Raw genomic sequence first — 25948 nt, forward strand, 5'->3', positions numbered from 1 at the left:
AAGTGTGTGTTCCATCCGTTTGGGCAGAAATAGGCCCGTTTACCCCTGTTTCAGGTTGAGTTACGGCCTTGGCTGCCGAGAGCGTGTTCTTCAGCCTTAGCTTCTTCTTAGTTCAGCAGCAGAACTTGAACTTCTACAATTTTTTTAAAGATTAGCTCATTATTTTGACAGGCACCTTGCTGGCCCTGTTCTTTTCCTACATCTAGGATGTTTCTGTTATTTTCTGAAAGGATTTAGCTGAGAGAAGGCACCTCCTGGCTTGTCCACTGAACTGAATGCCACACGTCCCCCCACCTTTCTCGTTTTACAACCGAAGAAACCGAGGCAGAGAGCGACTCGCTGACCGTCACACGATATCAGGGTCCAGTCCCCTGTTGCCCCGCCGAGGGCTCCAGCCTCCTGAGGCTCTGAGATCCAAACGTCAGAAGGGGGAGGCGACACTGCCGGTCCCACCTGAGTTTTCTCTAATTACTGCGCCGGTGGGTTTCAGACTTTGCTCACGTGAATCCCCCGCGGCTGGTGCAGGATGCGCGTTCCGAGTTCGGGGCTGGGGCTGGGACTCAGCGTCTCAAACAAGCCCCAACTCCGCGAATCGCAGGAGGAGGCTGGGAGCTTTGGGGAAGCAGCTGCATCTCGTCAGTTGCACCTGCAGCCTTTGCAGCTGTGAGGACAGCGGGTCATCGAAGCCAAGCTGCTGGCCACAGGTCCCTGTCGTGCAACCTGGAAGACGGTCCCTCCCGCCAGGCAACACGGGGGAGCACGGCCCCCCCCGAGGGAGCCCCGTATGAGGAGCATGGGGGCTCTGACCCCCACCTGCCGGCTGGCTGAGCACGTGCCTGCAGGCGGGCGAGGGCCGACCTCAGCTCCAGTCACCACGTCCGCTCTGACCCCTTCCTGATCGACACAGGAGTTTAACTTGCAAGGACGGTTGAACACTTGAGACCCACTTGCAGCCAGTGAAATCCCACTGTGATGGGGCTCAGCCCCGCTTCAGGTAACACTCATCTCCTGCTCTCTGAACTACACCCAAGGACCCTGAGGTGTCACCCAGGATGAGCTCTAAAAACTACAGGCAAGGAGGCCGTTCAAGGAGCAAAGGGCACACGAGCAGACCTGGCACCGCTAACACCCCAGAGGTGACAGTTACTGCCGGGCTGAGGCTCTGACACCCCGCAGGGGCCGAGCTGGGCTCCGGCTGGTCCACTAGGTCTCCCGGTGGCTCTCCCGGGGCCCCCGGATGACCTTACCTTCCGTTTTGATCCTCAGGGCCGTCCGGACCAGGGCAAACAGGGTGGCGTTGAACATGACCGTCCCGTCGCTGTTCAGGGGCATGTTCATGGAGACCAGGCGCTGGTGGGGGAGCAGAGCTGGTCATCACAGCAGCCGGCTCCTGAAGGACCCTCCCGCAGAACCCCCGAGGCAGGAGGATGCCGAAGGGGGGGCCTCGAAATGCGTGTGCGTGTGTCACGCGTGTTCCCTTCGGAGTCTGAGAACGCACTGTGGGAAGGACCCCTAACGCTACTCTGGCTCTGGCCCCTTTCTCCATCTCATAAAGTGCTGTCCTCAGCCCCGTAGAGGCTTGGCGCCCCGCCCAAGGCCACGGGGCGCCCCTCCGCGGCGCGGCGCCCGCGAGCCCAGCCCGCCTCTTACTTTGCACGCCACGCGGTGCGGGCACAGCTTCCCAAAGCCCAGGGGCGGCTGAATCCTCCGGAGCAGGGTCACCACATCCAGGTGCTTGATGCGACCCCTAGAAGAGGAGGAACGGGGGAAGGCCAGTGCGGCGGTCTCGGCCAGTAGCCCAGGACCATGCACCCAGGGCGGGGATGCCCCTGCAGAAGGACCTCTCCACGGCTGGACCCGAGCGATGAAGCTGGTGCTGAGCTGCAGAACTGCAGGCAAAACTCCAAAGCCAGTACATACACGTGGTTAGGATTTTAAGGAGCAATTTTCCACCAGTGCTATGTTCACGGTGGAAGGGGTTTTAGTAGGCAACGAAATTCTCAATATTACTCCTGCTTCAGTGAACCGACCGTCTGACCAAACGGTATTTCCAGTGTCAACCAAACGTGGTGGCTGGACTGATGGACCTACGGCAGAAAGGCAGGCAGGATCTGCCCGGCCCCGGACATCCTGACTCGAGTCCCTGCTGGTTACTCCGACACCAGGCCCTCCTGTCCTGTTCAGCAGGCGTGTTCTTCACTCAGCCAAAGCCCTCCCGTCGCTGGCCCTGACCCTCGACCCCTGTGGCCCGTGCAGGTCAGTGTTTGCTGGGGATCCGCCCCGTGCTAACCCGCCTTGACCCGCTCCCACAGGTGCGGTCACGCAACCCCCTGCGGCTTTGGGGGTCGGGCTCCCCTCTGGGGACTTACTTGGCTTCAGGATCATACTCCGCCCAGATTCGCTTGAATTCGTCCAGGTGGTGGGGACCCAGAATGGACCAGTCCCTTGTCAGGTAGTCAAAGTTGTCCATGATGACAGCTACGAAGAGGTTGATGATCTGTGGAGAACGGAGAGCGCGGGGAGATGCCCTCGGAGGCCCTTCCAGCACACGCGGTTAGCAGGCCATGCGCGGCAGAAGCCAGTGTTTCTGAAGACGCCCAAGCGGCACCACTGAAAACACCGGCCCCCGGAACGTGGCTCTCTTGGATGAGGACCTGACCCAGCTCCCCTTGGGTTTGTGCAGGTGAACCCCCGCTGTGGGCTGGCAGCTTCCCTCACACCCAGCTGGCAGGCGGGGCTGCCAGGGACGGGGGTGACTGTCCACCACCCTCCCCTTGCCCCTTGTCAAAGTGCCAGAAATGTTTAAGGGGCCTCCTGTCCTGGGGACGACGCCACCACCACAAGGGCTGAGAACGGACGAGAAGGATGCTGGCTGAGCTCACTCTGGGCCAGCTCCGCCCCCTCCCTCCAGTGCGGCTGGGCCGTCCCAGGGACACAGCCCTCTAGGCCGGCCTCCCCGATGGGGCACCCCCGAGCGTGAGCTGCAGAGACGCAGGGCGCGGCTGGCCCGGGACTGCGCGTTGGCCACCCGAGGCCGCGGGCCCCGCCCGGCTCACCAGAAAGGCGCAGAGCATGTAGAAGCTGATGAAGTAGAAGACGGCGAAGCTGCTGCCGCAGGGCGCCTCCCCCTCGGCGCTGCTGCCCGGCTCCGACTCGGGCGCGCACTTCTTGCCCGGCATGCAGGCCAGCATGATGTCCTGCCACGCCTCCCCGGTGGCGCACCTGGTGAGAGACCACGCCCCAGAGCGGCTCACAAGGCCCCTCCCTCTCCTCCCTGGCGGGGGAACCGCTGAGCTGAGTCTGCGGTTCGTCAGCCCCCCGTGCTGACACACCCGCTACATAGGAAAACATACAGCACCGCTCTGAAGGTCCGAGCATTTCTGTGAAAGATGACAAGCTGTACCTTTTCTGCCAAGTCCCTCCTTTTGCAAGATCCACGTGAGGTTTTGAGACTTAGCCATTTGGATGCATGTTAGCTCTGGTTCATTCATCCTTCGTGGCAGACCCTCTATGAGTATACCATTAAAAAGCCCCACCGCCCTGTTGAGGCTTTTCCTTTCTTTGCTGTCTTGCCGTCACGAAGGAGCCTGCAGTCACCACACAGGGCCGTCAGACGCCTGCTTCGGGGTGGAGCTGCCGGTGGACGGCGGGTGTGTCCTCACCGTACTGAGCGCTGCTTGTTCCCCAACGGCGTTCCTGGCGTCACTGCCCTACAGACTCGGCCGCTCTTTCCTCAGCTTTATTGAGGCAGAATCGACAAATAACACTGCAAGCTAGAGCGTAGATCATGACGATTTGATTGATGTGCACATTGTGAAAGGATTCTTCCCACCTAATTAACACATCCATCCCCTCACAGATTTTTTAAATTTTTTCTTTTCTTTTCTTTGGCGAGAACATTTAAATTCTACTGTCTTAGCAAGTTTCAGTGATACGATCAGTGTCATCAGCTATGGTCACCATGTTATAGGTTAGACCTCAGACCTCATCCACCTTATGGCTGACAGTTTGTGCCCCTTTAACCAGTCCCTCCCCATCCCATGCCCCCCCCCCAACCACTTTTCTATTCTGAATTTAGACTAGTCAACTCTTGGTATTAGTGAATTTTAAAAAATGTTGCTCGGACTTCCCTGGTGGCGCAGTGGTTAAGAATCCGCCTACCAATGCAGGGGACATGGGTTAGAGCCCTGCTCCGGGAATATCCCACATGCCGCGGAGCAACTAAGCCCATGCGCCACAACTACTGAGCCTGCGCTCTAGAGCCCACGAGCCACAACTACTGAGTCCGTGTGCCACAACTATTGAAGCCCGCGCGCCTAGAGCCCGTGCTCTGCAACAAGAGAAGGCACCGCAATGAGGAGCCCGTGCACCGCAACGAAGAGTAGCCCCCGCTTGCCGCAACTAGAGAAAACCCGCGCACAGCAACAAAGACCCAACGCAGCCAAAAATCAATCAATCAATCAATAAATAAGGTTGCTCATATGATGGGTGTAAAGTGATAACTCACTGTTGTTTTAATTTGGTTTTAAAATGATGAATAGGCTGAGAACTTCTATTTCATCTGCTGAATCTCAGGTTCATGTTTTTGCCCATCTGTCTCATGGGCTATTTGTCTTCTTGCTCATTTGTGGGGCCTTTAAGCTTTCTTTATATTAATCCTCTGTCAGTTACACACACTGCAAGCAGCGTCTTCAGTCTGTGGCTCGTTTCCAGCTTTATTGATGGTGTATTGTGATGAATCCAAGCTTTACATTTTAATGTGGTCAAATCATAATTTTTCTTCTGTTCTGTGCTTTTTACAACTTGTCTAAAAAATCCTTCCCTATTCTAGGCCATAAACATATTCTCCAATATGCTCTAAAAGGCTCAAGTTCTGTTTTTCATAATCATAATAACCCATTAATATGGAATTTACATGGGGCCCCATACGAGGTAGAAATATGCTGTTATCTTTTTCTGTCTAGATAACCAACTTTCTTAATACAATTTATTGAATAGTTCACCTTTACCTACATATGTGAAATAGCTCTTGACATAAATCACATTTCCGTACGTGTATGAGTCTTGTGCCAGCCTCTTCGTTCTGTTCTATAGGTTTATTCATCTGTCTTGACTTCAATGTACCACGCTGTCTTCATCACTCCAGGTTTGCAGCAAGTCTTGATCTCACACAGAGAGTCAGTGCTTCCAGCCTGCTGTCCTGCAAAGCTGTCCTGGCTTTTCCCTTTCCTTTTCCTTTTCGATTCCACAGACACATTAGAATCAGCTTGTTGAGTTCTATGAATAATCCCACTGAGACTCTTACTGGAATTGCATCAACATATAGATTAACTAGAGGAATTTGACATCTTTTTGCTATTAAGTCTCCTAACCATGAACCCGATCCAACTCTCCATTTATTTAGGACTTCTAAAATGTCTTTTAATAAAAGCTTATAATTTCCCTATATACATCTTTCGTTAGATTTTTTTCTAGGTAGTTTACTTAAAATAAACAAATAAAATGTTGCTATTATAAATGGTACCTTTAAAAAGTTATATTTTCTGTTTGCAACAGATGTGGAGAGAATACTATTGACTTTATATATAGAAGATCTGCTGAACTCTCTTATTATTCTGTGGTTTCTCTTTTATAGTCACATAGCAACCGGCTTTTTAAAAGATGTTTTATTTACATATTTTCTTTTTAAAATTGTGGTAAAATACACACAACATAAAATTGACCGTCTTAACCATTTTTAGTGTACAGTTCGGTGGCATTAAACACACCCACGGTGCTGTCCTACCGTCACCACCATCCATCTCCAGAACTCTTTTCATCTCGTAAAACTGAAAATCTATGCCTCTTAGACAGTAACTCTCCTCCCCTCCCCCCTACGCCTGGCACCCACCATTATACTTTGTGTCTATGATTTTGACTAAGTACCTCATGTGAGTGGAATCATACAGAAAACTTGTCCTTTTATGACTTCTTTCACTGAGCATAATGGCCTCAAGTTTCATCCATGTTGAAGCAGGTGTCGGAATTTCCTTCCTTTTTAAGGCTGAATAATGTTCCACTGTGGTATAACCACGTTTTCCTTTTCCATTCTTTTGATGGACCTACAGTTGATTCCATGCTCTAGCTATTGTGAATAATGCTGCCATGAACAGAAGTGTACAAATATTTCTTTGAGACCCTGCTTTCAATTCTTTTAGGTATATACACACACAACTGGAATTGCTGGATCATATGGTATTTTTAATCTATTGTTAATATTTTGAGGAACCGTCGTACAGTTTTCAACAGTGGCTGTTACCATTTTACGTTCTTACACGTAATGCACAAAGCTTCCAACTTCTCCACATTCTCATCAGCGCTTGTTTTTCTGACAGCAGCCCTCCTGATGGGTGTGGGGTGCTAGCCCATTGTGGTTTGGGTTTGTATTTCCCTGATGATTAGTGATTTTGAACATTTTTCCCTAGGTTCATTGGCCATTCACTTATCTTTTTTTGAGGAATGTCAAGTCCTTTGCCCATTTTTAAATTGGATTGTTTATTTTCTTGTTGTTGAGTTTGGCAATCAATTTTTTTGGCATTTAATTTTTTCTTCTTCTCCAATTCTTACCCTTCGGTTTATTTTTCTCGTCTTATTGCATTGGATAAAACTTGCAGTATCATGTTGAAAAGTGATAGCTTATGAGCTCATTTATTATATTTACAGATCAGCTATTACCTGTTACGGACTGAATGTATGAGTCCCCTCAGAGTTTGTATGTTGTGGCCCCAAACCTCAATGTGACAGCATTGGCAGGCACTTAAGTTTAGATCAGGTCATGGGGCCGGGGCCTCATGATGAGATTAGCATCTTTATAAGAACAGGAAGGGAGACTGGTGCTCTCCTCTCTCTCCTCCAAGCGGGGACACGGTGATAAGGCCGCCATCTGCAGGCCAGGAAGAGGCTCCCACCAGGAACAGAATCATGAAACCTTGATTTTGGACTTCCAGCCTCCAGAAATGTGAGAAAGAAATGTCTGCTGTTTGAGCCACTCCATTTATGGTGTTACAGTAGGCTGCCCACACTAGTACATTATGAGTACATGAAAGTGATTGTTTTCCTTTGTTAATTGTCACCTTCCTGGTCCTTTTAATTGTTATAAAGGCTTTTGAGTTGCTTTGCTTGGGTTTTCTAGTTGGATTAGCCTGTTCTCTGTAACCAAAATAGTTATGTCTACATATTTTTATATCTCTAGTTCTTACTTTCTTCTCTTTCTTATTGGTATCAGCCGTATGTTAGTCTTACAGAAAGAGGTTTCCTACCCATTTTTACTCCTGGAAAGTTTATGTAACATAGGAATGATTTATTCTTTGATATTTTGGCAAATAGCAAACATAAATATATTGGATCTAGCCTTTTAGAGGACTAAAATTTTGACCACCTTTTCAATTTCTGTTGTGGTTAATTAAAAAAATATTCTTCTCAAGACAATTTTTGTGATTTCTCTTTTCCTATATAAAAGCATCTAGTTCGTCTAGATACTCAAATATATCGGCATTCATTTGTTCATAATATTCTCATCATTCTAAAAATCACTCCACATCTATAATTATGTTGCTTTTCTTATTCCTGCTGTTGCGTCTTTTTAAAAAAATTGAATTTGATGAAAGTTTGTCTATTTATTGGTCTTTTCAAAGAATCAGTTTTAGAGTTTATTGATGAATGTTTTTGTTTTATATTTTATTAATTTCTGCTTTTATTTTAATAAATGCATTCCTTCACACTTTGGGGTTATTTTCCTATTCTTTTTCCATTTATTCGTTTACTTGCTGTAAATTAAAAAAAAAAGTTAATTTTGGCTCTGAATTGTCCTTTGGCTTACTGGTGCATCTCATAAATTTAAGATAGAGCGTGGGACTTCCCTGGTGGTCCAGCGGTAAAGAATCCGCCTTGCAATGCAGGGCACATGGGCTCGATCCCTGGACAGGGAACTAAGATCCCACATGCCGCAGGGCAACTAAACCCGTGCGCCACAACCACTGAGCTTGTGCGCCTCAACTAGAGCCCGCGTGCCACAAACTACAGAGCCCACGCGCCCTGGAGCCTGCACGCCACAACTAGAGAAGAGAAACCTGCACGCCACAACTAGAGAGAAGCCTGTGTGCCACAACGAAAGACCCCGCGTGCCGCAACTAAGACTCAAGGCAGCCAAAAATTTAAAAAAACAAAAAACAAAAAACAAAACTTAAATAAATAACCCAAACAATCTCAGGCCCAGGCGAGGGGGTCTCATTAAAAAAAAAAAAAAAAGGAAGATATAGTGTGTTCACATTCTCATTTCTGAGTAGTTTGTAGCCTCAGCTGCGAGTTATTTAGAAGAGTGGCTCGAAACATTTAAGTGAACAGATTTTGGAGGGACTACTGGTTTTCTGGTTAATTCCTAATTTTTTATGCCCGTGCACCACAACGAAGAGTCGCCCCCACTCGTCGAAGCTGGAGAAAGCCCGCATGCAGCAGCGAAGACCCAGTGCAGCCAAACATAAATAAATATTTTAACAATTGTATATTTTCTGAGTTCTCTCTTTAATTAAATTTAATTAATTCTCTTGTTAATTTGTTCTGATTAATAATGACTTCTCCTCCTCCCCCCACTCCTTTCTAATTTGACAGATGTGCCAGGTTCTATAATCTCTCTAAAGACACAAATGATGCTTATTTTCAGATATTTTTCACCTCCCTATTCTTTTCCTCCTGATGTGTTCATTCATCTGTTAGGTGAGCGTGGTGACTTCTTTTTTGACATTGGTTTTCCCCCAGTACTTTGGGGTGACTGTTACTGCTCTTTGTGATCGAGAGTCCAGTACACAACTCTGTGGATCAAGTTCTCGTTGCAGGAGCATCTCTGGGGACCACGGAAGACAAGACAAGATGTGCTGCCAGGTGGAGTGGACAGGTAGCTTCTCTTAAAGGGTGGGTTCCCTTGGGGCCCTGCTCTACTTCTTAGACCCCAAAGCCCAGGCTGTGGTGGCAGGGCTCTGTTTTCAGCTTGTGGGCATCAGCAAACGCTCTCCAAACGCGGGCCACCAGCTGTCCTGGTGCCTGGCCCCTGTGGACCCTGAGCTTGGGGAGGCCCTGGCCGCTCTTGCCCCTTCACAGGCTCACCTGCTTTGGGATGTGTTTTCCTCCGAACCTGGTCCTTTGTCCATTGAATCCCATCTGCTTGCCTCCGCTGAAGACTTCCTCAGCACTGCTGGCTCAAAATGGCACTCTTTCTTGGCTTTTATCCTTCCTTATTCTTTCACAAACTATCTCCTGTCGTCAAGGACTTTAGGAAAGGCGAGGGGAGACCCATGTGCCCTGGCTCACGTGTGTCCAAATCCCATATTTAAATGCGGCTCAGGAGTCAACGTTGCTGTGAGGCTGTGGTTTATGATGGCCCCATGTTCTCATGGCTACCACCTGAGGGAGGGTGACGTCGGACTGATACTTAAGGGGACTGCCATTCTGACTGAACACATTTTGAGCAATAACGGTTTGTGGGCTCGGGTGTGGGGAAAGGATTCCACAGAGCACAGTGAAGGTGGGGTTATCTGATGGGGAGGGTCCCTGGATCTTCGGAAAGAACCCCTGGGGCCGGTAAGGGCTCAGTGCCTCTCCCAGCACCTTAGCACGGAGAGTACACGTGCTGGAATGGAATCTAGGCATCAGCAGGGACTGAGTAAACAGTTCTCATCACCACCAGCCCTGGACCAGGTGGGGGTCCCAGAGCCCAGGCTGTGACGAGCTGGATGGTGAGAAGAGCCAGGGGAGGGGCAGCCCAGGGGGTCACTGGGATCCAGAGGAGGAAGGACACGGGGCTGCCGCACGGACTCCTTCCCTCGGGGTCGGGCGGGACACACCCCGTCCCCAGCTGTACCTGTGGCCGTGGCCTCCCCAGAGGGTGAAGGCTGGCGCCGGCTCATCCGAGGGGGGAACTAAGTGCTGTGGACGGAACCACTGAAACGGACAGTGGCACCCACTCCGGCAGCTGGGCTTGTCTGAGGAGGAAACTGAGGCTCGGAGGCATCCGCTGTCTCGCTCAAGGTCACTCAAGGTCACATAGCGAGTGTGCTGCAGGCCTGGCTCAGCTTCCAACCAGGGTGCTCTTGGAGTTCGATTCTGACCCCCTACTGGCTTCCAGGGTCCAGGCCGTGTCCAGTGGTTATGAACGACAGTGAGAGGAAGGCTTCCCGGTCCCCCAGCCCCAGCTCTCGTGGTGCGCCCAGGCCAGGGCCGCGCCGGGCAGGCGTCCCGTGTGCACCTGTCCGCACCTGTGTGCACGCTCACCTGAAGAGCAGCAGCACAGCCTGGGGGAAGGTCTGGAAGTTGTTGTTCCTGTTGATCTCTGTCGTGTCATTCAGGGCGATTTTCCCGAACACCTGGCAGGGGGAGAGGACGGGGTCCGTGAGCTGTGGACAGAGGGGTCCTGGTTCCCACCCATCGTTCAACGGTCTCTTCAGGGGTCACAGTTCACCCTGGATGGGCTGGCCCATAAGCTGAACAGAGTCCCCTCTGTGACCTGGAAGGCCTCGCGGGGGCAGGTACCTGCTGCCCTGTCCAGCCCCTGATCCCAGGACCCCACTCCGGACAAGCATCGAAGAAAAGTGCCCTCGGCCCTCGGGACGGGCCCTGGGCCCAGCGGGAGCGGGGCTGAGAGGGGGTGGAGGCTGAGACCCCGACCCCGCATCTGTGCGGGGACACGGCTCGCTGGCCTTCCTCTTTCTTTTTCCTTTTCTTTTGGCTGCAGATTCTTGAGACGAGTTTTCTTTCCTCTTTAAAAAATACTTTATTGAGGAATAATTAACAAATAGGCCCTTCGCATAACTTGGGTGAGTTTTTCCCTAGAGAGAGTGGAACCTGGGCCAGGGGCAACGGGGAGAGAGGGTCTGAGAGCTGTGCACCCCCAGGACACCGCGGGGGTGGGGGGAGAGGTCCAATTCCGGTGACCCTTCCAGCCTCAGAAGGAGGGGCGGGTGTCAGAGGATGCGGGCTGGGGGCCGGGCGTACCTGCATCCCGATGACGGCGTAGATAAAGAACAGCATCACGATCAGGAGGGCGACGTAGGGCAGGGCCTGGCGGGGGCACAGACGCCGTGAGGTCGGCGGGGTGCCGGCGGCTGGGCCCCTCCCCGGGCGGCGTCTCCTCAGTCGCCAGCTGCTGCCTGGCTTGGGGGGCACTTCCAGGAGCCCCGCAGACGTTCTGGGCACTAAATGGGAGGAGCCTGAGCCTGGTGCCGACCCCTCCCCTCACCTGGGTGTCAAGCACCTGAGACCTGGGGAGGTCCGCCCAGGAAGGTGGGCTCTGAGCTCGGGGCTTGGCATGACGCTCCCTCGGTACCAACAATCTAGAAAGAGCAAAACACCCTCCCGCCACCCACCTGTCCTCGTGCAGCCGGAGGGCCGTGGGGGACACCCAGCAGCCCCCCCCACCCCACAGCCGTAAGCTGCTCCACCAGGTGTAGGAAAGGCAGGAGAAGGGGCACTAGACAAAAGCGAGACCCTGGGCTCACGCCCGTTTGCGCCACTGTAGCTGTGGGAGCTGGGCTGGGCTTAACCTCCCTGAGCCTCAGGGTCCTCATCTGAAAAATGGGGAGAAAAGCAACGACCTCGGGGGGTTTGGGGCCTGGCTGATTTAAGACTCGCAAGATGCTTGGGCAGGGCCTGGCCCGCGGCCGGCCGGCCTCTGCGCTTTACTCTCTCGGTGTGCTCGCCGCCTCCTCCCCGGGAGGGGGCCTCGCGGCTCACGGGGTGGATGGAGCCCGCACACCACCAGGTGGCACCGCGGGACCACGGGCCATCCGGCCTGGTGGGCGCTCGGGCTCCACCTTCAGTGGCGCCCAGGAAATGTCGGGGGTGGGTGAGCACGTGGGCCCGGTACAGTCACCCACGGCTGAGGCCGGGGCCACCGTCATTCTGCTTTCACAGAAGGAAACGAGTGCTCGGGGCAGAGAACTGGCCCCGCGGTGGGCAGCCCTGGGTCCACACGGGGCACACCAGGGTCCCGGGGGGTCCGGCTAAGTCCCTAAGCAGGTGTGGGCAGCAGACCCTGCTGAACCACGGCCGGGACGAGGGTGCCAGCCCCGGGCTGACAACACCCGAGTTGGGAGGGGTCATCGGGCCACCTCTGCCCATGGCTTTCAAACCTCTTCCACCCCCAAAACCCCTCTGTGCAGTCAATTCTCGGGGCAAATCCACAAAAGAGAGAAGAAAACAGCACGCTCGCAGCCTCCCCTCAGCTGGGAGCATCGTCCCAGGTGGGTACTGGGAAGGGGGGTACCTGGAAGGACTTGATGAACGTCCACAGCAGCGTCCGGATGCCCTCCCCACGGCTCAGCAGCTTGACCAGACGCATGACCCGGAAGAGGCGGAAGAAGGTGATGGAGATGCGGGAGTTCTCCTCCGCGTTCTGGGGCCGTTAACACAGCAGTTAACACGCAGGCGGGCGGCGGGGGCCGGCTGCACTCGACTCTCCCGGCGCCCACGGGTAGGCCCAGCCCCAGGCCTCTGCGGCGCCCGGCCGTGCCCAGGCCCCGAGCCTCTGCCCCAGCATCCCTGGTCTTAAGTCCCCCCCCCGGGGCGGGGGCGGCAGGTGATTCCCTAGAAATTCCATCTGCTCTGAAATCTAGGCCGAGAGCCGCCTTGGTGCCCCTGCTGCCCTCCTGCTTGGCTCAGCTGAGGGTCCGGCGTCCCGAGCGGCACCAGCGCTCTGGAGGTCCTGGGGGGCGGGGGCTGCCCAGCCTCAGCACTCGGTGTGCCACCTCCCCCCACGGCTGTGGATGGGCCCGGGCCACAGCCCCTGCTGCCCCTCCGCTCCCTTCTGCCCTGGGCCCGCCGGCTGCGCAGGCCTGGGAGGGGTGGAGGCCCAGGCAGTGGAGCGTGAGCCCTGGACGGGTCTCCCTGCCGTGAGAGGACCGAGGGGTCCTGCTCGGGGCGGGTGGGCTCGCCAGGGGTGTCCTGGAGCGGGCCCGGGGCTGCTGGGCCTGGGGGAGCCTGGGGCCGGCGCATGCCTGGCCGGGGGTCGGGGGCCGGACACGCAGCCCCGTCACCCTCTCCTCCAGATCTGGGAACAGTCAGCACAAAATGACCCCCGACCCCCCTCCTGCCCACACCGGCCAGAGAGCTGGGTGGTGCCCGGGAGCTGGCCGGTTCCCCAGAGCCAGTGCAGCCCCCAGCCCCGTGGGCACCGGGAGAGAACGGACCTTCGGGCTTCCTGTTACGGCTCCTGCTTCAGGCCCCCTGCTTGGAGGCGCCTCCGGCCGGGTAGTTGCTGGGCCCCACGTGGGCCCCGATTCTCAACTCCCGCTCCTCTGGCTTCATTTCTGACCGTCTCCAGGTCAGATCTGGCCTGGCCACGCCTACGAAAATCCCACCAGCCCCCGAGCCCTCGCGGCTCCTGGTTCTGACCCTGTGACCGGGGCTCCAGGGGCCGCTCCCCTCACCCCGATCAGAGCAGGAGCCCCCTGAGGGGGCCGGGTTTTACACGCGCCAGCACACCCTGCTCCTCCCGGGGCGGGCTGCGTCTATCCTTCTTCTGAGCCAGAGTTGGTCCCTTGGGGCGGGCTGGTGGCTGGGGGCCGCAGGGGCTGGGGTGGCCCCGGCAGCAGGCCGTCTGGCCCCCGGGCCCTACCTGTCTGCATTTTGAAGTCTTTGATGCCCTTCATCTCTGCATTTCTGTCACCCGTGCACCTACGTGAAATTCTACTTTCTCTCCTTCAAAGGAGGTGGTGCTTCCCCAGAGGAAGGGCAGAGGAGGCTCAGGGCCTTGGAACTCGGCCGTCAGCCCCACTGTGCTCCGGAAGGGAGCCAGAAGAGAGCGCCAGCTTACACGGAACTCAGCTGGGCACCGAGAGTCTGGGAGGTTGGCGCCGCAGAGGCATCTGCATCTGACTCGTTAAAAAGCAAGACGCAAGCCTCCAGTCTGAGCTCGTCCTGGGTTCAGACGCCGCAGGTGCCTTACGCTCCACTGACGGGTGACACACGGGCAGCACGTCCAGGCTCAGCCCTTCCGGCTATGGTCGTGGGCTTCATCAGGAAACATCCCCACCGATCTTGCCTCTGTCTGCTGACCTCTGGGGTTCGGGGAATCAACCCATTCACCGGCCCTCCTAAAAACCCACGCTTGGCCCACGTTTGAAGTCTGTGACAGCAGCCTCTTGGAGACAGCTGTTCCAAGGAGACTTCAAGGTCACACTGGTCGGCCTCTCTATCACTTTAGCCAAAGATTCCTAGAGCAGAAGCGGCTCCCACCAGACGGTCTGCTGCAGTGAAGCGGGCGTGGCCTAGTTTTCATGCCCCTCACAGGTAACACTGTTGGGGTGATAGGAAATCCAACCACTCTCTGGGTAATGAACCCAGCTTCACTGCTTACTGGGGCCTTGACTCAGAGCTGGAGGACGGCCTGGTGACTAGGAGGACCTCCCCGTCTCTGGCTATGTCACCTCTCCTTCCTCTTTCCCAGAGGCCTCGCCGTGGCGCTCGTGGGCGCCCCACGCAAACCCCACGACAGATTCAGGGTGGGGCCGTCAGCCAGCGGAGTCCTCAGGACGTTTAACAGGAAATGGCCCTCGGGTCCGATTCTCTCCCCGTGGCTCATTAGACAGTCAAGGTCATGGTGAACCGCCACCCACAGGAAAGCTCTAGGATGGAGATGTCGCACGCGGCACTCGGCAGCTACAGACCAGGCAGGCAAGGCGCACGGCAGACACGGGCAGCATGCATCGGGGGCTGGCTTCCGAGATGCGGGGGGTCGGGTGGGGGAGGTGGGTACGTTAGAGGGGGTCACAGAAGCTGACAGCGTGGTTTGGAGGTTCGGTCTTACCATAAAGGGAGAGCATTGGGTATGTTCAGCTGGCTTTAAAGAAAGGCAGACAGAGATGAGCTGTAATGAGTCTCCGAAAAAGACGCCGGCGTTCTAGGTCTTGGTAACACAGGAGCAACGCAGTGGCAGGAGAGGGCGACAGCGCCAAGGGGAGGGTACACGGCACAGGCCTGGCAGCGTCCGGGCGCCGCCAGAGTGGGCTCCCACCCAGCGAGGACTCTGGGTGTTCTCCTGCCCGGAACCATCTCTGGCTACAGATTAACTACTAATTCACACCTGTTATCATGGAGTGTTCCGGAGTTTGAGGATGGAGGTTTTGTTTGTTCTGAATCAGCTGTGTGTCCTAAGGTAGCCTCCAGGGGCTGACCCTGCACTCGCTTACCCAGCACTGCCCGCTGAAGGCGAGAGACCTTGCCTGTGCCCAAGGCTGCGCTTTGCCCACGTGTATTTGAGCAAAGGAGCCCAGGGGCAGTGGCCCCCCAGGTCCAGGGGAAGACTGAGGTTCAGTTACCCCCTCAAGCTGAGGCTCAGGGAGAAGGGCCTGCTGGCTCCTGATCTCCGGGTGTGGACCCTGGACACCGGCCTGAGATAAACGAGCGTGGATCTGTTTATTAAATTTGAAAGCCCTGCACACAATTTAGGACATTATTGTTAACACCCCGAGGAGCTGTTCTCAGGGGTCTGACTCTGGGACCACTAGGGGGCAGGGGCCGAGGGGCCTGGCCTCAGGGGCGCATCCCACAGCAGCCCTGAGCTGCATCCGGGAAGGTGCCCTGCCCTGCAGCCCCGCGCACAGAGCACAGCCGGGACTGGTCCCCGCCGCCTGGGCTGCCAACTGCTTCTAGAAGGCCACGACTTCACTCTCACCCTCCACTTTCAGAGAGTTGCTCCTGTGTTTCTGTTTTCAAGGTATAAACAAGGAGAACATGTAACGGGGTTTTTCAAGGACGGAAATGTGCACGAGCAGACGTTTGCTCACAGGCTGAAAAGTACTTCTCTGGTAACAGATTTCTCAGCAAATTCCTTTCGTTCCCATTGCAAGTTGGGACGTGTCCTTTTCGGGGACTGGGGGAGACACGGGGTGAGGGAAAGGAGGAGAAGGGACAGGACGCCTCTCTGGTTGTTTATGAACAGTCTAGATCTGTCTCTGCTTCACGACGGGCTGCAGCTGCCAGGTCCACCCACGTGCCTGGACGGGGTGGGGTGTCTAGGATCTGGCCAGCAGGCTGAGAGAACACGGAGACAGACACGCACACGCACGCACACGCACGCATGGAGGAAGTTCCAGGCTGGTCAGGGGCTTGCGCCCCGGTGTTAACCTGTGAGAAGCCCCATGCCTCCCGGGCTTCAGTGGGGGAGGGGTGTGAGGTCCGCACAGAGGCGAGTCCACAGGCAGTGCTGGGCTCTAGGCCGAGCGCCCAGCAGGCTCTAGCCTTGGACGCACCCTGAAAACCACCAAAGCTGCCCATTACTTCCAAGAGCCCTGGGCAGGTGACTGAAGGTCTTCTGGGTCAACCCCTTCCCGAACGGGACCAGAATGGGGGTGCTTTAGAGGACCTGCCTGGGTCACCTGGCCCGACCGAATTAACCCCCAACCATGAAAAAATTAAAACTACTTATTTTACTGCTTAAACCTTCAGAATCCTTCATTTGGGCTTTTTAAATGTCTTACCTGTTGTCTTCTTCTTTTTAGCCTTTTATGCTCCCGTTTCAGACTCATTTCTGTAAGTCACATTTTACTCCAAGATTTGCCTTTGGGTCTGTTCTGATCACCTGGGGCATCATATGATTTTAACACTATGTATGAATTCAGCAACGCTTTTGCTTTTGGCTGCGCTGTGCAGCTAGTGGGATCTTAGTTCCCGGACCAGGGATCGAACCCGGGCCCTCGGCAGTGAAAGCACCAAGTCCTAACCACTGGGCCGCCAGGGAACTCCCCAGTAACCCTCAGGATCCATCCCTATGGCCGTGGAGAGAGGAAGGTCGGGCCTCCGGGAACCCAGCGTCCAACGAGCCTCACTTGGGGAGAATGTGGAGACTCACGGGCTCGTTTTTCTCTTGGGCCTTGAGTCTTCCTCTTCAGAGGCTGCTTCTGACTTGCGGGGCAGGGTCACCTGTCAGCCGCTCGTGTGCGCCTGTCCTCATGTGAGGAGCTGTGCTTACAAGGTCCACGGGCTGGAAAGTAACTATGCATCGTAACAAAGCCGGAAGGCAACCCGGAGTGACTCCTGCAGGAGAGTGCAGGAAGGGGCCCGTCGCACAGCCCTGCCCACAGAGAACCACTGGCTGACGCACTGCTGCCCAAGGTCACCCCCAGATGCCCGGGCGGCCAGGAGACGGGCGAGTGTGTCTGCCGATCGCTGTGATCCCCCAGAACGTCCTGAGGGACCCCCGAGCGTTGCTTCTACCTCTGAGCTAAGTGCAGGATTAATGGGGAGCCCCGAGGGCTTGAGCTGCCCCCCTCGGATGCTTCCCCAGACTTGCTCCCGGTGACCCCCTGCCCTGCACCCTGCCTGCCGCCAGCTCGTGTCCACGAGCGGGGAGCACGCAGCCCGTTTCTCAGCCGCCCATTCTGATCTTTGCTTTCTAATGATCTGGTCATTTTCAAGGGGTTAGGGTATCAGGGCAATTAACTGAATTTGCTCTTGCAGTTGGTAGGAATGAAATGAGATTATTCCTCCCCATGTGGGGCGGAGGTGGGACACTGTCAGAGAGGCCCCGGGCCAGCAGTGGGGACAGACCCTGCCCTCACCTGGGCACATGTATGTGGGTCACCTTGTATGGTTCAACCGGCAAAGACCTGGGGTGGCTCTGGAAAACTGCCTCTCCGACCCAAGTTCAGGACCAGACGAGAACCACCACCTCAGTGGATGAAGCCTTTGTTTCCGGAATGTCCTCACTGTTCCTTTTCACTGGGGTGCTCTCTCTAGACCACCCATGGGAGCCGAGGGGACTGAGGGGCACCAGAGCCTGCAAAGAGGGTTCTCCAGGACGGACGGACGCCAGAATCGGTGGGGCGTTTCCCAGTTTACATCCCATTGTCTCTCTGGAGAACGGAGAGGTTGTTGGAAATCGCTCTTGACCACATAAAAAAGGGACGGCTTCCTCTCCCTTCTTCTCTTTCCCGGCCCCCCTTCTTGCATAGCTGGGAGGCGAGGGTTAGCGGGGAGGTAGGGCCAGGTGGTAGATTTCGATATCCTGACTATCTTCCGGGATGTTCTCCGTGATCGGCGGTTCGAGGGCACTTAAGAGCAGCTGTGTGCCGTGGCTGCGTCTCCTGGCCAGGCTGGCTTGGAAAGGGGCAGATGACCTGCCTCCCTGCAGGGAAGGCTGAGTCCAAACAGGCCGTCGGACAAGGGCCCAATCCCCGTGGCTGCCGCTGAGACAACGGTTATGTATTGGTCACAGAAATTCCACATCTCTCTGAACCGAGTCAAAAGCAACAGCATGGGAACGTGTGGACCTTTTACTGGCTGCCTGCCTACAGAAGCCTTTGCTTGAAAAGACAGAAAACAAAAAACCCTTGTCCAGAACTCAGGGAGTGGATCTGGTATCAATTCCATCCCAAACCACCTGAAGATCTGGGTCCAGCTGGCATCCCCCCTCCGCCTGCCATCCCCCCTCCGCCTGCCATCCCCCCCTCCGCCTGCCATCCCCCCTCCGCCTGCCATCCCCCCTCCGCCTGCCATCCCCCTTCCGCCTGCCATCCCCCCTTCCGCCTGCCATCCCCCCTCCGCCTGCCATCCCCCCTCCGCCTGCCATCCCCCCTCCGCCTGCCATCCCCCTTCCGCCTGCCATCCCCCCTTCCGCCTGCCATCCCCCTTCCGCCTGCCATCCCCCTCCGCCTGCCATCCCCCCTTCCGCCTGCCATCCCCCCTCCGCCTGCCATCCCCCTTCCGCCTGCCATCCCCCTTCCGCCTGCCATCCCCCCTCTGCCTGCCATCCCCCCTCCGCCTGCCATCCCCCCTCCGCCTGCCATTCCTCCGCCTGCCATCCCCCCCTCCGCCTGCCATCCCCCGCCACCAGCTCTGCTTCTCTATTCCAACTGTCTCTAATCTCATCTCGATTTGATCTGCAAGACAAGACGGTAGTTCAGCTGTGAGCATGTCATGGTGTCACAGGGGGTGTCTGGGGGGTTGGGCTTTGTTGGCGGGACCCCAGTTAGCCTAGGGTGGGAGGGTAAATATGAGGCTGGTACACACAGAGAGAGCCGGGGATACGGGAGTCAAGGGCTTCTAGAGACATCTGACGCTGCTTTCGTGGCCAGGAGCCAGCCGGCATACGTTCAGGGGTGGGGGTTCTCATTATCCTTCTAGCCCCTCTTCCAACCGGGAGAAACGCACATCCCGGGAACTGAGGTGTGGCCCTGCGGACGTGGAGGGGTTGGGAGGTGCTGACGGTCAGAGCCGCCAGGGGTGGCTGCAGGGAAGGAATTTTAAGGTCAACGTAAAATCTGTTGTAAACTGCTAGCTCTCTAAGGTTGAATGAAGTGCTTTCTTGGGAGGGAGACGCAAGGTCTAAGTAAGCACGTGTCAACTAGGAGACACAGCGGAGGGTCGGTGCCACAGATCTGAGGGCAAGTGAAGGAAATACCGATGGTCAAAAGCAATTCTTATGCCCAGTTTCCTTTTCGGTCCGGCATGAATGGAGGAATGGAATTGGGTTTGAGGAAGAGAAGAGCTGGGAAGGGGAAGGTGGGGGTTGTGAGGAAGGCGGAGACAAGGACAGAAAAGGGTGGGGCGCAAGTGAAGGTCACCCCAAAGATGCGAGGGCGGAGGGTGGAAAGGCAGCCCCCCCCCCCCCCACCGTGGGCTTACATCTGTTTCTCCAAAGGAAAATTCCACCCAGAAGGGGAAGGAGATTCTAGCCAGAAAGGAGAACCTTTGTGGTCATAGGCACTCAGTTAAAATGCCCTTCTAAGCACCCCTTGCGGGGTCTTTGGCCCCAAGGGGACTGGAGGAGAGGGCAGAGCAGGCGGTGTGGGTGCTGAGCTGTGGTGACCGGCCTGTGCTGCCAGTCCTGCTGCGGAGTGGCTGGGGCCTCGGGGCTGCTCACGGCTCACCTGCAGCCCGACGGCTCCTCAGGGGCTGTTACCTGCCAGAGCTCACGCTACACGGGACTGACTACAGAATCGCCAGGGCTGTCTTATCTTCCTTGGGAGGGACAGTCATTCAAACAGATAACCAACAACGGAACTCATGAAAAATAAATGAACAATCAGCTTGCCAGGAGCGCTCACAAAATCCCATATGTGGGGGCAGAGGGGAGAGACAGAGACAGAGACACAGAGAGAGACACACACACACGTGGACAGACACAGTGAGCCTGAAGGATGGAGAAGAAAAAGAGACAGAGACAGAGACAGAGACAGGGACACAGAGAGAGAGACAGACTCAAGGAAACAAACCAGCGAGAGCAGCCGGCCCTCAGGAAGCAGCGTTACACAGCGAGTGCTTTGGGGGCACCTGTCAGTGTTTTGGGGCCTGCTGAAATGAGCTCCCTCACTTCCCCCACGAGCTCAGGGAATATTCGAGGTCCCTCTGCTTTAGGCGCTCTCTGGCAACACCCCGGCAGCTGGCTCAGCTGGGGACAAGTGACACCCACTGCCTGGATGGATGGCCGTCTGGCTGAACCAGGGCTGTGTCCTGACAGCATCCTTCAGTCCAGTCCTCCGGTTTAGGGGAAAGGAGAGGGTTGTATGAGGACATAAGAGGTGAGAATGAGGGAGGAAAGGAAAGAAAATTAGAGGACGGGAGGTGGAGGGGTCTCGGTCAGAAGGCGGAGGGCCATGAGGGGCGCCGTTGGGTCCCGGCTGTTGCGACACCGGACAGCCTAACTCAGCCGGGAGAAAACCATTAGAAACGGGTTCCAGGGGCCTTTCGGGTCAGGCCTGCAGGACCCTCCTCCAGGCCACTGCTTTGGGGCAGCCTGCGGTCCAGCACGCGGGCCTCGCTCTGCAGGCAGAGCCCGGGCTCTGCACATGGCTCCCCGCGCCCTGCTGGAGTGCGGCTGGGCGAGCGGGGCTCTGCTCAACCCCTCAGGGCCAACTTCCTTCCCAAGCGGAGGAGAAACTACCCTTTAGGACGATGGGGGGCCGGGCGCCTCCTCACTCACATCCACGCTCTAGACACCACCTCTAGGTCGAGTCTTACCTTCATCCCTTTAAAGGCAGAGTTTCTTTTGGGGGCGGGCGGTACCGAGTCAGTGCTGCCCTCGGGTGAACAAGGCACCTTGGTGGCTTCATTTGTTGAGGGCGTGGCAGTGGAGGTGGTGCTGAGAAGGGGCGGGACTGGAGCAGCGGGGGAGGGACCAGCAGAGGGAAACAGGTGGGGGGGATGGGGGCACAGGAATGTGGCAAGGGTCACAGCTGCTCCACCTGGCTTGGCCTGACACCACCAGTGCTGACTGAACCGAGGCCCCGACGTGTGTCCCAGATGCTCCAGGCGGAGGCACGTCCCAGCCGTCCCACCTGCCCCCTCGCCCCCACCCCTTCTCCCCTCCGCCTGCTCTCTCCTCCGTCCAGAGTGCAGGGAAGGGGCTGCCCCACACTTCCTGCGTTCTTGTCCTCCAAGCCCCGTGGCCCAGGGCCCAGGCGTCCGAGCATCCCCTGCAGTCCTCAGGCCTGGAGAAGTTCGGCTGAGCCGCGCTGCCTGGGGTCCCGAGGCTGGGAGCGCCTGCGTGGGGCCCGTGAGTGCAGGGCCCCTGCCAGCCTGCCCGCGGAAGTGCAGGAGTCAGTCCTCCCACAGGGATGGACTCGAATCCCGCTCTTGCCACCTGTTAGCCGCACGGCCTTGGCAAACCCTGAGCAAGCTGGGCCCCTCCCAGGGATGTGACGTGTGGTGGCCCTGGCCTGGCGCCCCCCGAGGGCAGCACGCTGCCCCCCACCCCTGCCGAGCTCCTCACGAGACCCCAGCCAGGACCGCGTCACTTCACCCCGCCGTCCTGCTCGGCCGCTCTGCAGCCCTGCGCTAGTTCTCTGTCTGTGTCCACGCAAGTCCCCGTCCATTGAACCTGCCTGGAGGCCCTCGGCCGCGTCCTGTTCCCACCTGAGGGTCCCTGGGGCCTTCTCTCTGGAGAGTTTCTAGGTGACGATTTAGACGCCATGGCTCTCGGGTGGTCCACACGTGGGCCTGCCAGGCGGCGAGGGCGTCACTGTCCGAAGGCGTCCAGTGCAGAGCCGGTGGGGGGCACTCTGGCCCACCTCAGGCCCCCGCCACTGCACTCAAGGACGGCCAGCCCCAAGGCGGGTCGCTGCTGTCAGTCCCGTGGCCGCCTCGTCCACGACTGGGGACACGTGCGTCCGTGATGAGGGCTCTGAGCATCCCAGCACTCCCTGTCGTGCAGGGGTGGGGAGGGGTAACTGGGGGCTGCCGGGGGCCACTTCTGGCACCCCAGGAGCTTCCACTGACATCCCAGGGTTACGTCAGTAGGTTTTCCTTCTGGAAAACAGAATTTCAGACTCAAGGGGTAAAGGAGGCGCAGGGAGCTTCCTAGGGGACATGACGCTGACTGCACAGACGGAGGAGAAGGCAGCGCGTCCAGAGGGGACGGGGTGGCCGGGCTGTGGCCACGGACGCAGGATCCAGCGTGACTGCGGAGCCCCGGGTCTCCCCGGTCACCTCGGAGGATCCAAGGGCATCTCCCAGAGTGAGCCGGAGGTCAAGGCGGCCCCGAGCACGGCGGCCCCAGCTCAGCCCCCCATTTCTCCTCTTCCCTCAGCTGTTCACCTGTCCCGGCCTGGAATACCGTCGCTGTGCTGCTGATTCCATGTCTGACCGCAGACCGGGCGTCTGTTGTCCACCTGACATCACTGCTGGGCAGTCGAGTACACAGCCCCCCACCCCCCCCCGAGCCTCCTCCTCTTCGTGCAAACGGGCCTCGCCTCCCACCCTCCTGCCGACACCGGCTCCATCCTCCCCGGCTTGGCCGGGACCCCACGGCTCCCTGGGAGCCCTCCTGCTCTGGTGCCCACATCCAGGCTGTCAGGAGAGGCCGTGGGTCCTGCTTGCAGAGCACACTGAGAATCTGACCGTTTTCACTACGTCTGCTACAACTCCGTCCCCTCCCACCTGGATGGCTGCGTCCACCTTCCAAATGGTGGAGGGCTTTGCCCTTGGCTCCCGCAGGGGGTCCCCGGACCACGGACACCTCTTCTCAAAGGTGCCCGAGTCTCCACCTCCCGCTCAGGCGAAGGCCCAAAGCTGCTCTCCTCCCTGACCACCGCACCCTGCGCGTCCTGCCCGAAAGCTCCTCTCCCGGGATCCGCAAGGGCATCGCCTCACTTCCCTCAGGTCTTCGCTTTCTTCAAATTCCCCTCCTCAGTACAGCTCGTCTTGCAGAGAACGGCACCGGCCTCCACGGCTCCCTGCTCCTCCGACCCCTCCCCTGGTGCTTCTCGGCTCTCCACGTACTGCACCATTTCCTCATTTTCTGTGTCCGAACATCTCCCAGCTTAGGACACCAGCTCCCAAGGACGGGCTTTTGTTTGGTCCGTAATGGATCCCAGGTGCCCGGTGCCAGAAGGAGAGGCTCCAGGAAGGGACAATTGTTCCTGGGGTCGCTAGGGAATCCACTTCCCAAGGCAGGGCGCCAGAGCCTAGCAGAGGCAGGAGAACGGAGCTGTTTGAGGAGAGATGACTCTGAACGTGGGGAATGTTTGGAGGGCGGCTGGGATGCACACAGCAGGTGGGGAGGGAAACAGAGCTGGTCTCTGTAGGTTAATTGTCAAAGATGACGAGTTACAGGTGGAGAGCCTCAGGGATCCCTCTGACGCTGGAACGGAACGTTTGTCTGCAAAAGGAGGTCTTGTGACAACAGTAAGACTAGAAAATTCGGGGAGGCCTGGAGCTGAGCTCTTGGCCCAGTGAGCGTCCAGACCCATAACCTGCCTATGGCCGGAAGGCAGAACCATACGGTGGAGGGTCCTGCCTCTGAGAAGAAGCGTTGTTGACCCTATAACTTGTCCCACAGTCCTGGCTACCGTCGGGGTGCAGGACCATGTCCGTGCTTGTGGGACAGGCCCATCTTGGCTTGAGTCGTGGGCAGTGGTCAGTGAGCTTGCTTTGATCCGGCTGGACCCATTGACCAAGAGTTCGAGTGTATCCGGGAACGAGGGCTGTGACATCTGCGCTTGGCTGGTGTGTCAGCAGGGGGGTTGGAAAGATCGTCCTTTGCTTGGGTGCCACGGTCTCTCCCCTTTAACAGCGCTGTACAGTTTTTTAATTTTTATTTATTTATTTTTTGGGCTGCATTGGGTCTTCTTGCTGCACGCAGGCTTTCTCTAATTGCGGAGAGCGGGGGCTACTCTTTGTTGCTGTGCGTGGGCTTCTCATTGCAGTGGCTTCTCTTGTTGTGGAGCACGGGCTCTAGGTGCACAGGCTTCAGCAGTTGTGGCACGCGGGCTCAGTAGTTGTGGCGCACGGGCTTAGTTGCTCTGTGGCACGTGGGATCTTCCCGGACCAGGGCTCGAACCCGTGGCCCCTGCATCGGCAGGCGGATTCTCAACCACTGCGCCACCAGGGAAGCCCCAACAGTGCCGTACAGTTTACGGCCGGTTTTTAAGTGGATGCTCTTAGTTGAGCTTCAAAACCCAGCCCCGTAAATCCTCATGGTCCTCGGATCGGTGGGGGCTGGGCGGGAGGGAGAAGCGGGACTCAGGCACTCGATCTGACCCTGGTCCAGCCTTCTCCTCCAGCCCCTGCCTGGGACGATGACGCAGGTGTCCTTTCTGGATGTGTGGGAGGGGGTGGGAAACAGTCGGGGCCGAGCGGTGGCTCTCTGGACACCTCCTCTGCTCTGCATGACACACGCTGTCCCCGTTTTTATCTCCAGACAACCCTTCGTGTGACTTTTCACAAACTCCTCAATCTGGAGAGCGAAGAGCATCTCCATGTGGGCGAAGGATACTGGGAGGAATTGGAGGGGCTTCCCAACCGGAAGCGGGGCTGGGCTGATAACTTCTCGTTTAGAAAATAAAAAACCTCCTGTGCTTATTACAGACTATGGAACGTAAGGGCTGAACCAATCCCGGCCGGCAGGAGTCCGCGAGAAGAGGCTGAGATGCACGTGTTCATCAAAAGGCGTCGTGGACTGAACAGACAGGAATGCTGGTCCCCGCCCCGGGAGGCCTGGCTCCAGCCGAGGGGCAGCAAAGGCACGGGCGCGCTCCATCCTCACTGTGCATCGGCAAACGGGGGTGCTCATTCGCGTCTGTCCAGCTCAGGCTCACGGCACACAAGCTGGGCGCCGAGGTGAATTGTAAATGGAAACTGTCGTACAAATGGAGGGTCTGTATGTGACTCCACGTGCCGTTCCTGGGGTCCTGCACCACCCCCAATTCCAACAGTCACTTTCTGGGGTAGAAATTTTATACTCTAGAATTTTTTTCCTTTGTCTTTGTTTTTCTTTAAAAATAGCAGTGATTTGAAAGAAAACGGCCGGCTGAGCGATGGCGTGGGCCTGGCCAACAGTGAGCACCCCAGAGGACCCTGGGACTGAGGTGGGTCCTCTGCACCCAGGGAGCTGCCTGCTGTCACCCTCCTGTGGGTCCCTGCCATCGGCCCCAAGTCCCCTGGCATGGTTCCCCACAGGGACCCACCCTCCAGACACAGGCCCATCCTGCCCTTCCCTGGTCTCCCCCGAGGGCCCCTCGGGCCGAGCACAGGCCCTGGCCGGTGGATACTTGTAGGTAGGGACGTGACAGCTCCTGGGATACAACTTGGGGTCCATCCAGCCACTTGGGGGGGCAGTGCCAAGGGAGGGGAGGCATGGGGTCTGAGTGGGGAGCTTGGTTTCCTTGTGTTCCAATGATTCAATGGCAGAGGTCAAGGGAGTGTACACACGTACGTACACACACGTACACACGTACGCACACACTCACACACACACACACACACACATACACAGACACCCCGCGAGACAAAGACAACCCTGGGGGATCCCCGAGACAGGGCCAATTGAATCTATGCTACGGGGCGAGCAGGGAGGGGGCCAGGTTGACCGGGGGACACAGGGAGAGCAGAACAGCCTCCTCCCAACGTCCACCCGCTCGAAGGGGGCAGACAGGACTTCTGATCAGCGGAAGCAGGACATATAATAACATCAGTTCAACTGACT

General features: G+C 56.9%; 1 protein-coding gene across 11 annotated transcripts in view; it reads right to left on the bottom strand.

The window, feature by feature from the left end:
* Positions 1 to 25948, bottom strand: part of CACNA1C (calcium voltage-gated channel subunit alpha1 C) — a 462295-nt gene that overhangs the window by 17311 nt on the left and 419036 nt on the right. For 7 of the 11 annotated variants that reach the window (XM_012539272.3, XM_049694801.1, XM_012539278.3 and 4 more), the window contains 8 exons: positions 14834 to 14866; positions 12293 to 12421; positions 11023 to 11088; positions 10303 to 10394; positions 3057 to 3222; positions 2370 to 2497; positions 1651 to 1747; positions 1248 to 1350 (listed from right to left, as the gene is read on the bottom strand). In XM_012539272.3, the coding sequence (XP_012394726.1) occupies positions 1248 to 1350; positions 1651 to 1747; positions 2370 to 2497; positions 3057 to 3222; positions 10303 to 10394; positions 11023 to 11088; positions 12293 to 12421; positions 14834 to 14866 (814 nt within the window). The remainder of the gene's footprint in view (positions 1 to 1247; positions 1351 to 1650; positions 1748 to 2369; positions 2498 to 3056; positions 3223 to 10302; positions 10395 to 11022; positions 11089 to 12292; positions 12422 to 14833; positions 14867 to 25948) is intronic. The other 4 variants (XM_012539283.3, XM_033417409.2, XM_049694804.1 and 1 more) reach the window with 1 other exon arrangement.

This window comes from Orcinus orca, chromosome 11, assembly GCF_937001465.1.
Source record: "Orcinus orca chromosome 11, mOrcOrc1.1, whole genome shotgun sequence".
Classification (NCBI taxonomy): domain Eukaryota; kingdom Metazoa; phylum Chordata; class Mammalia; order Artiodactyla; family Delphinidae; genus Orcinus; species Orcinus orca.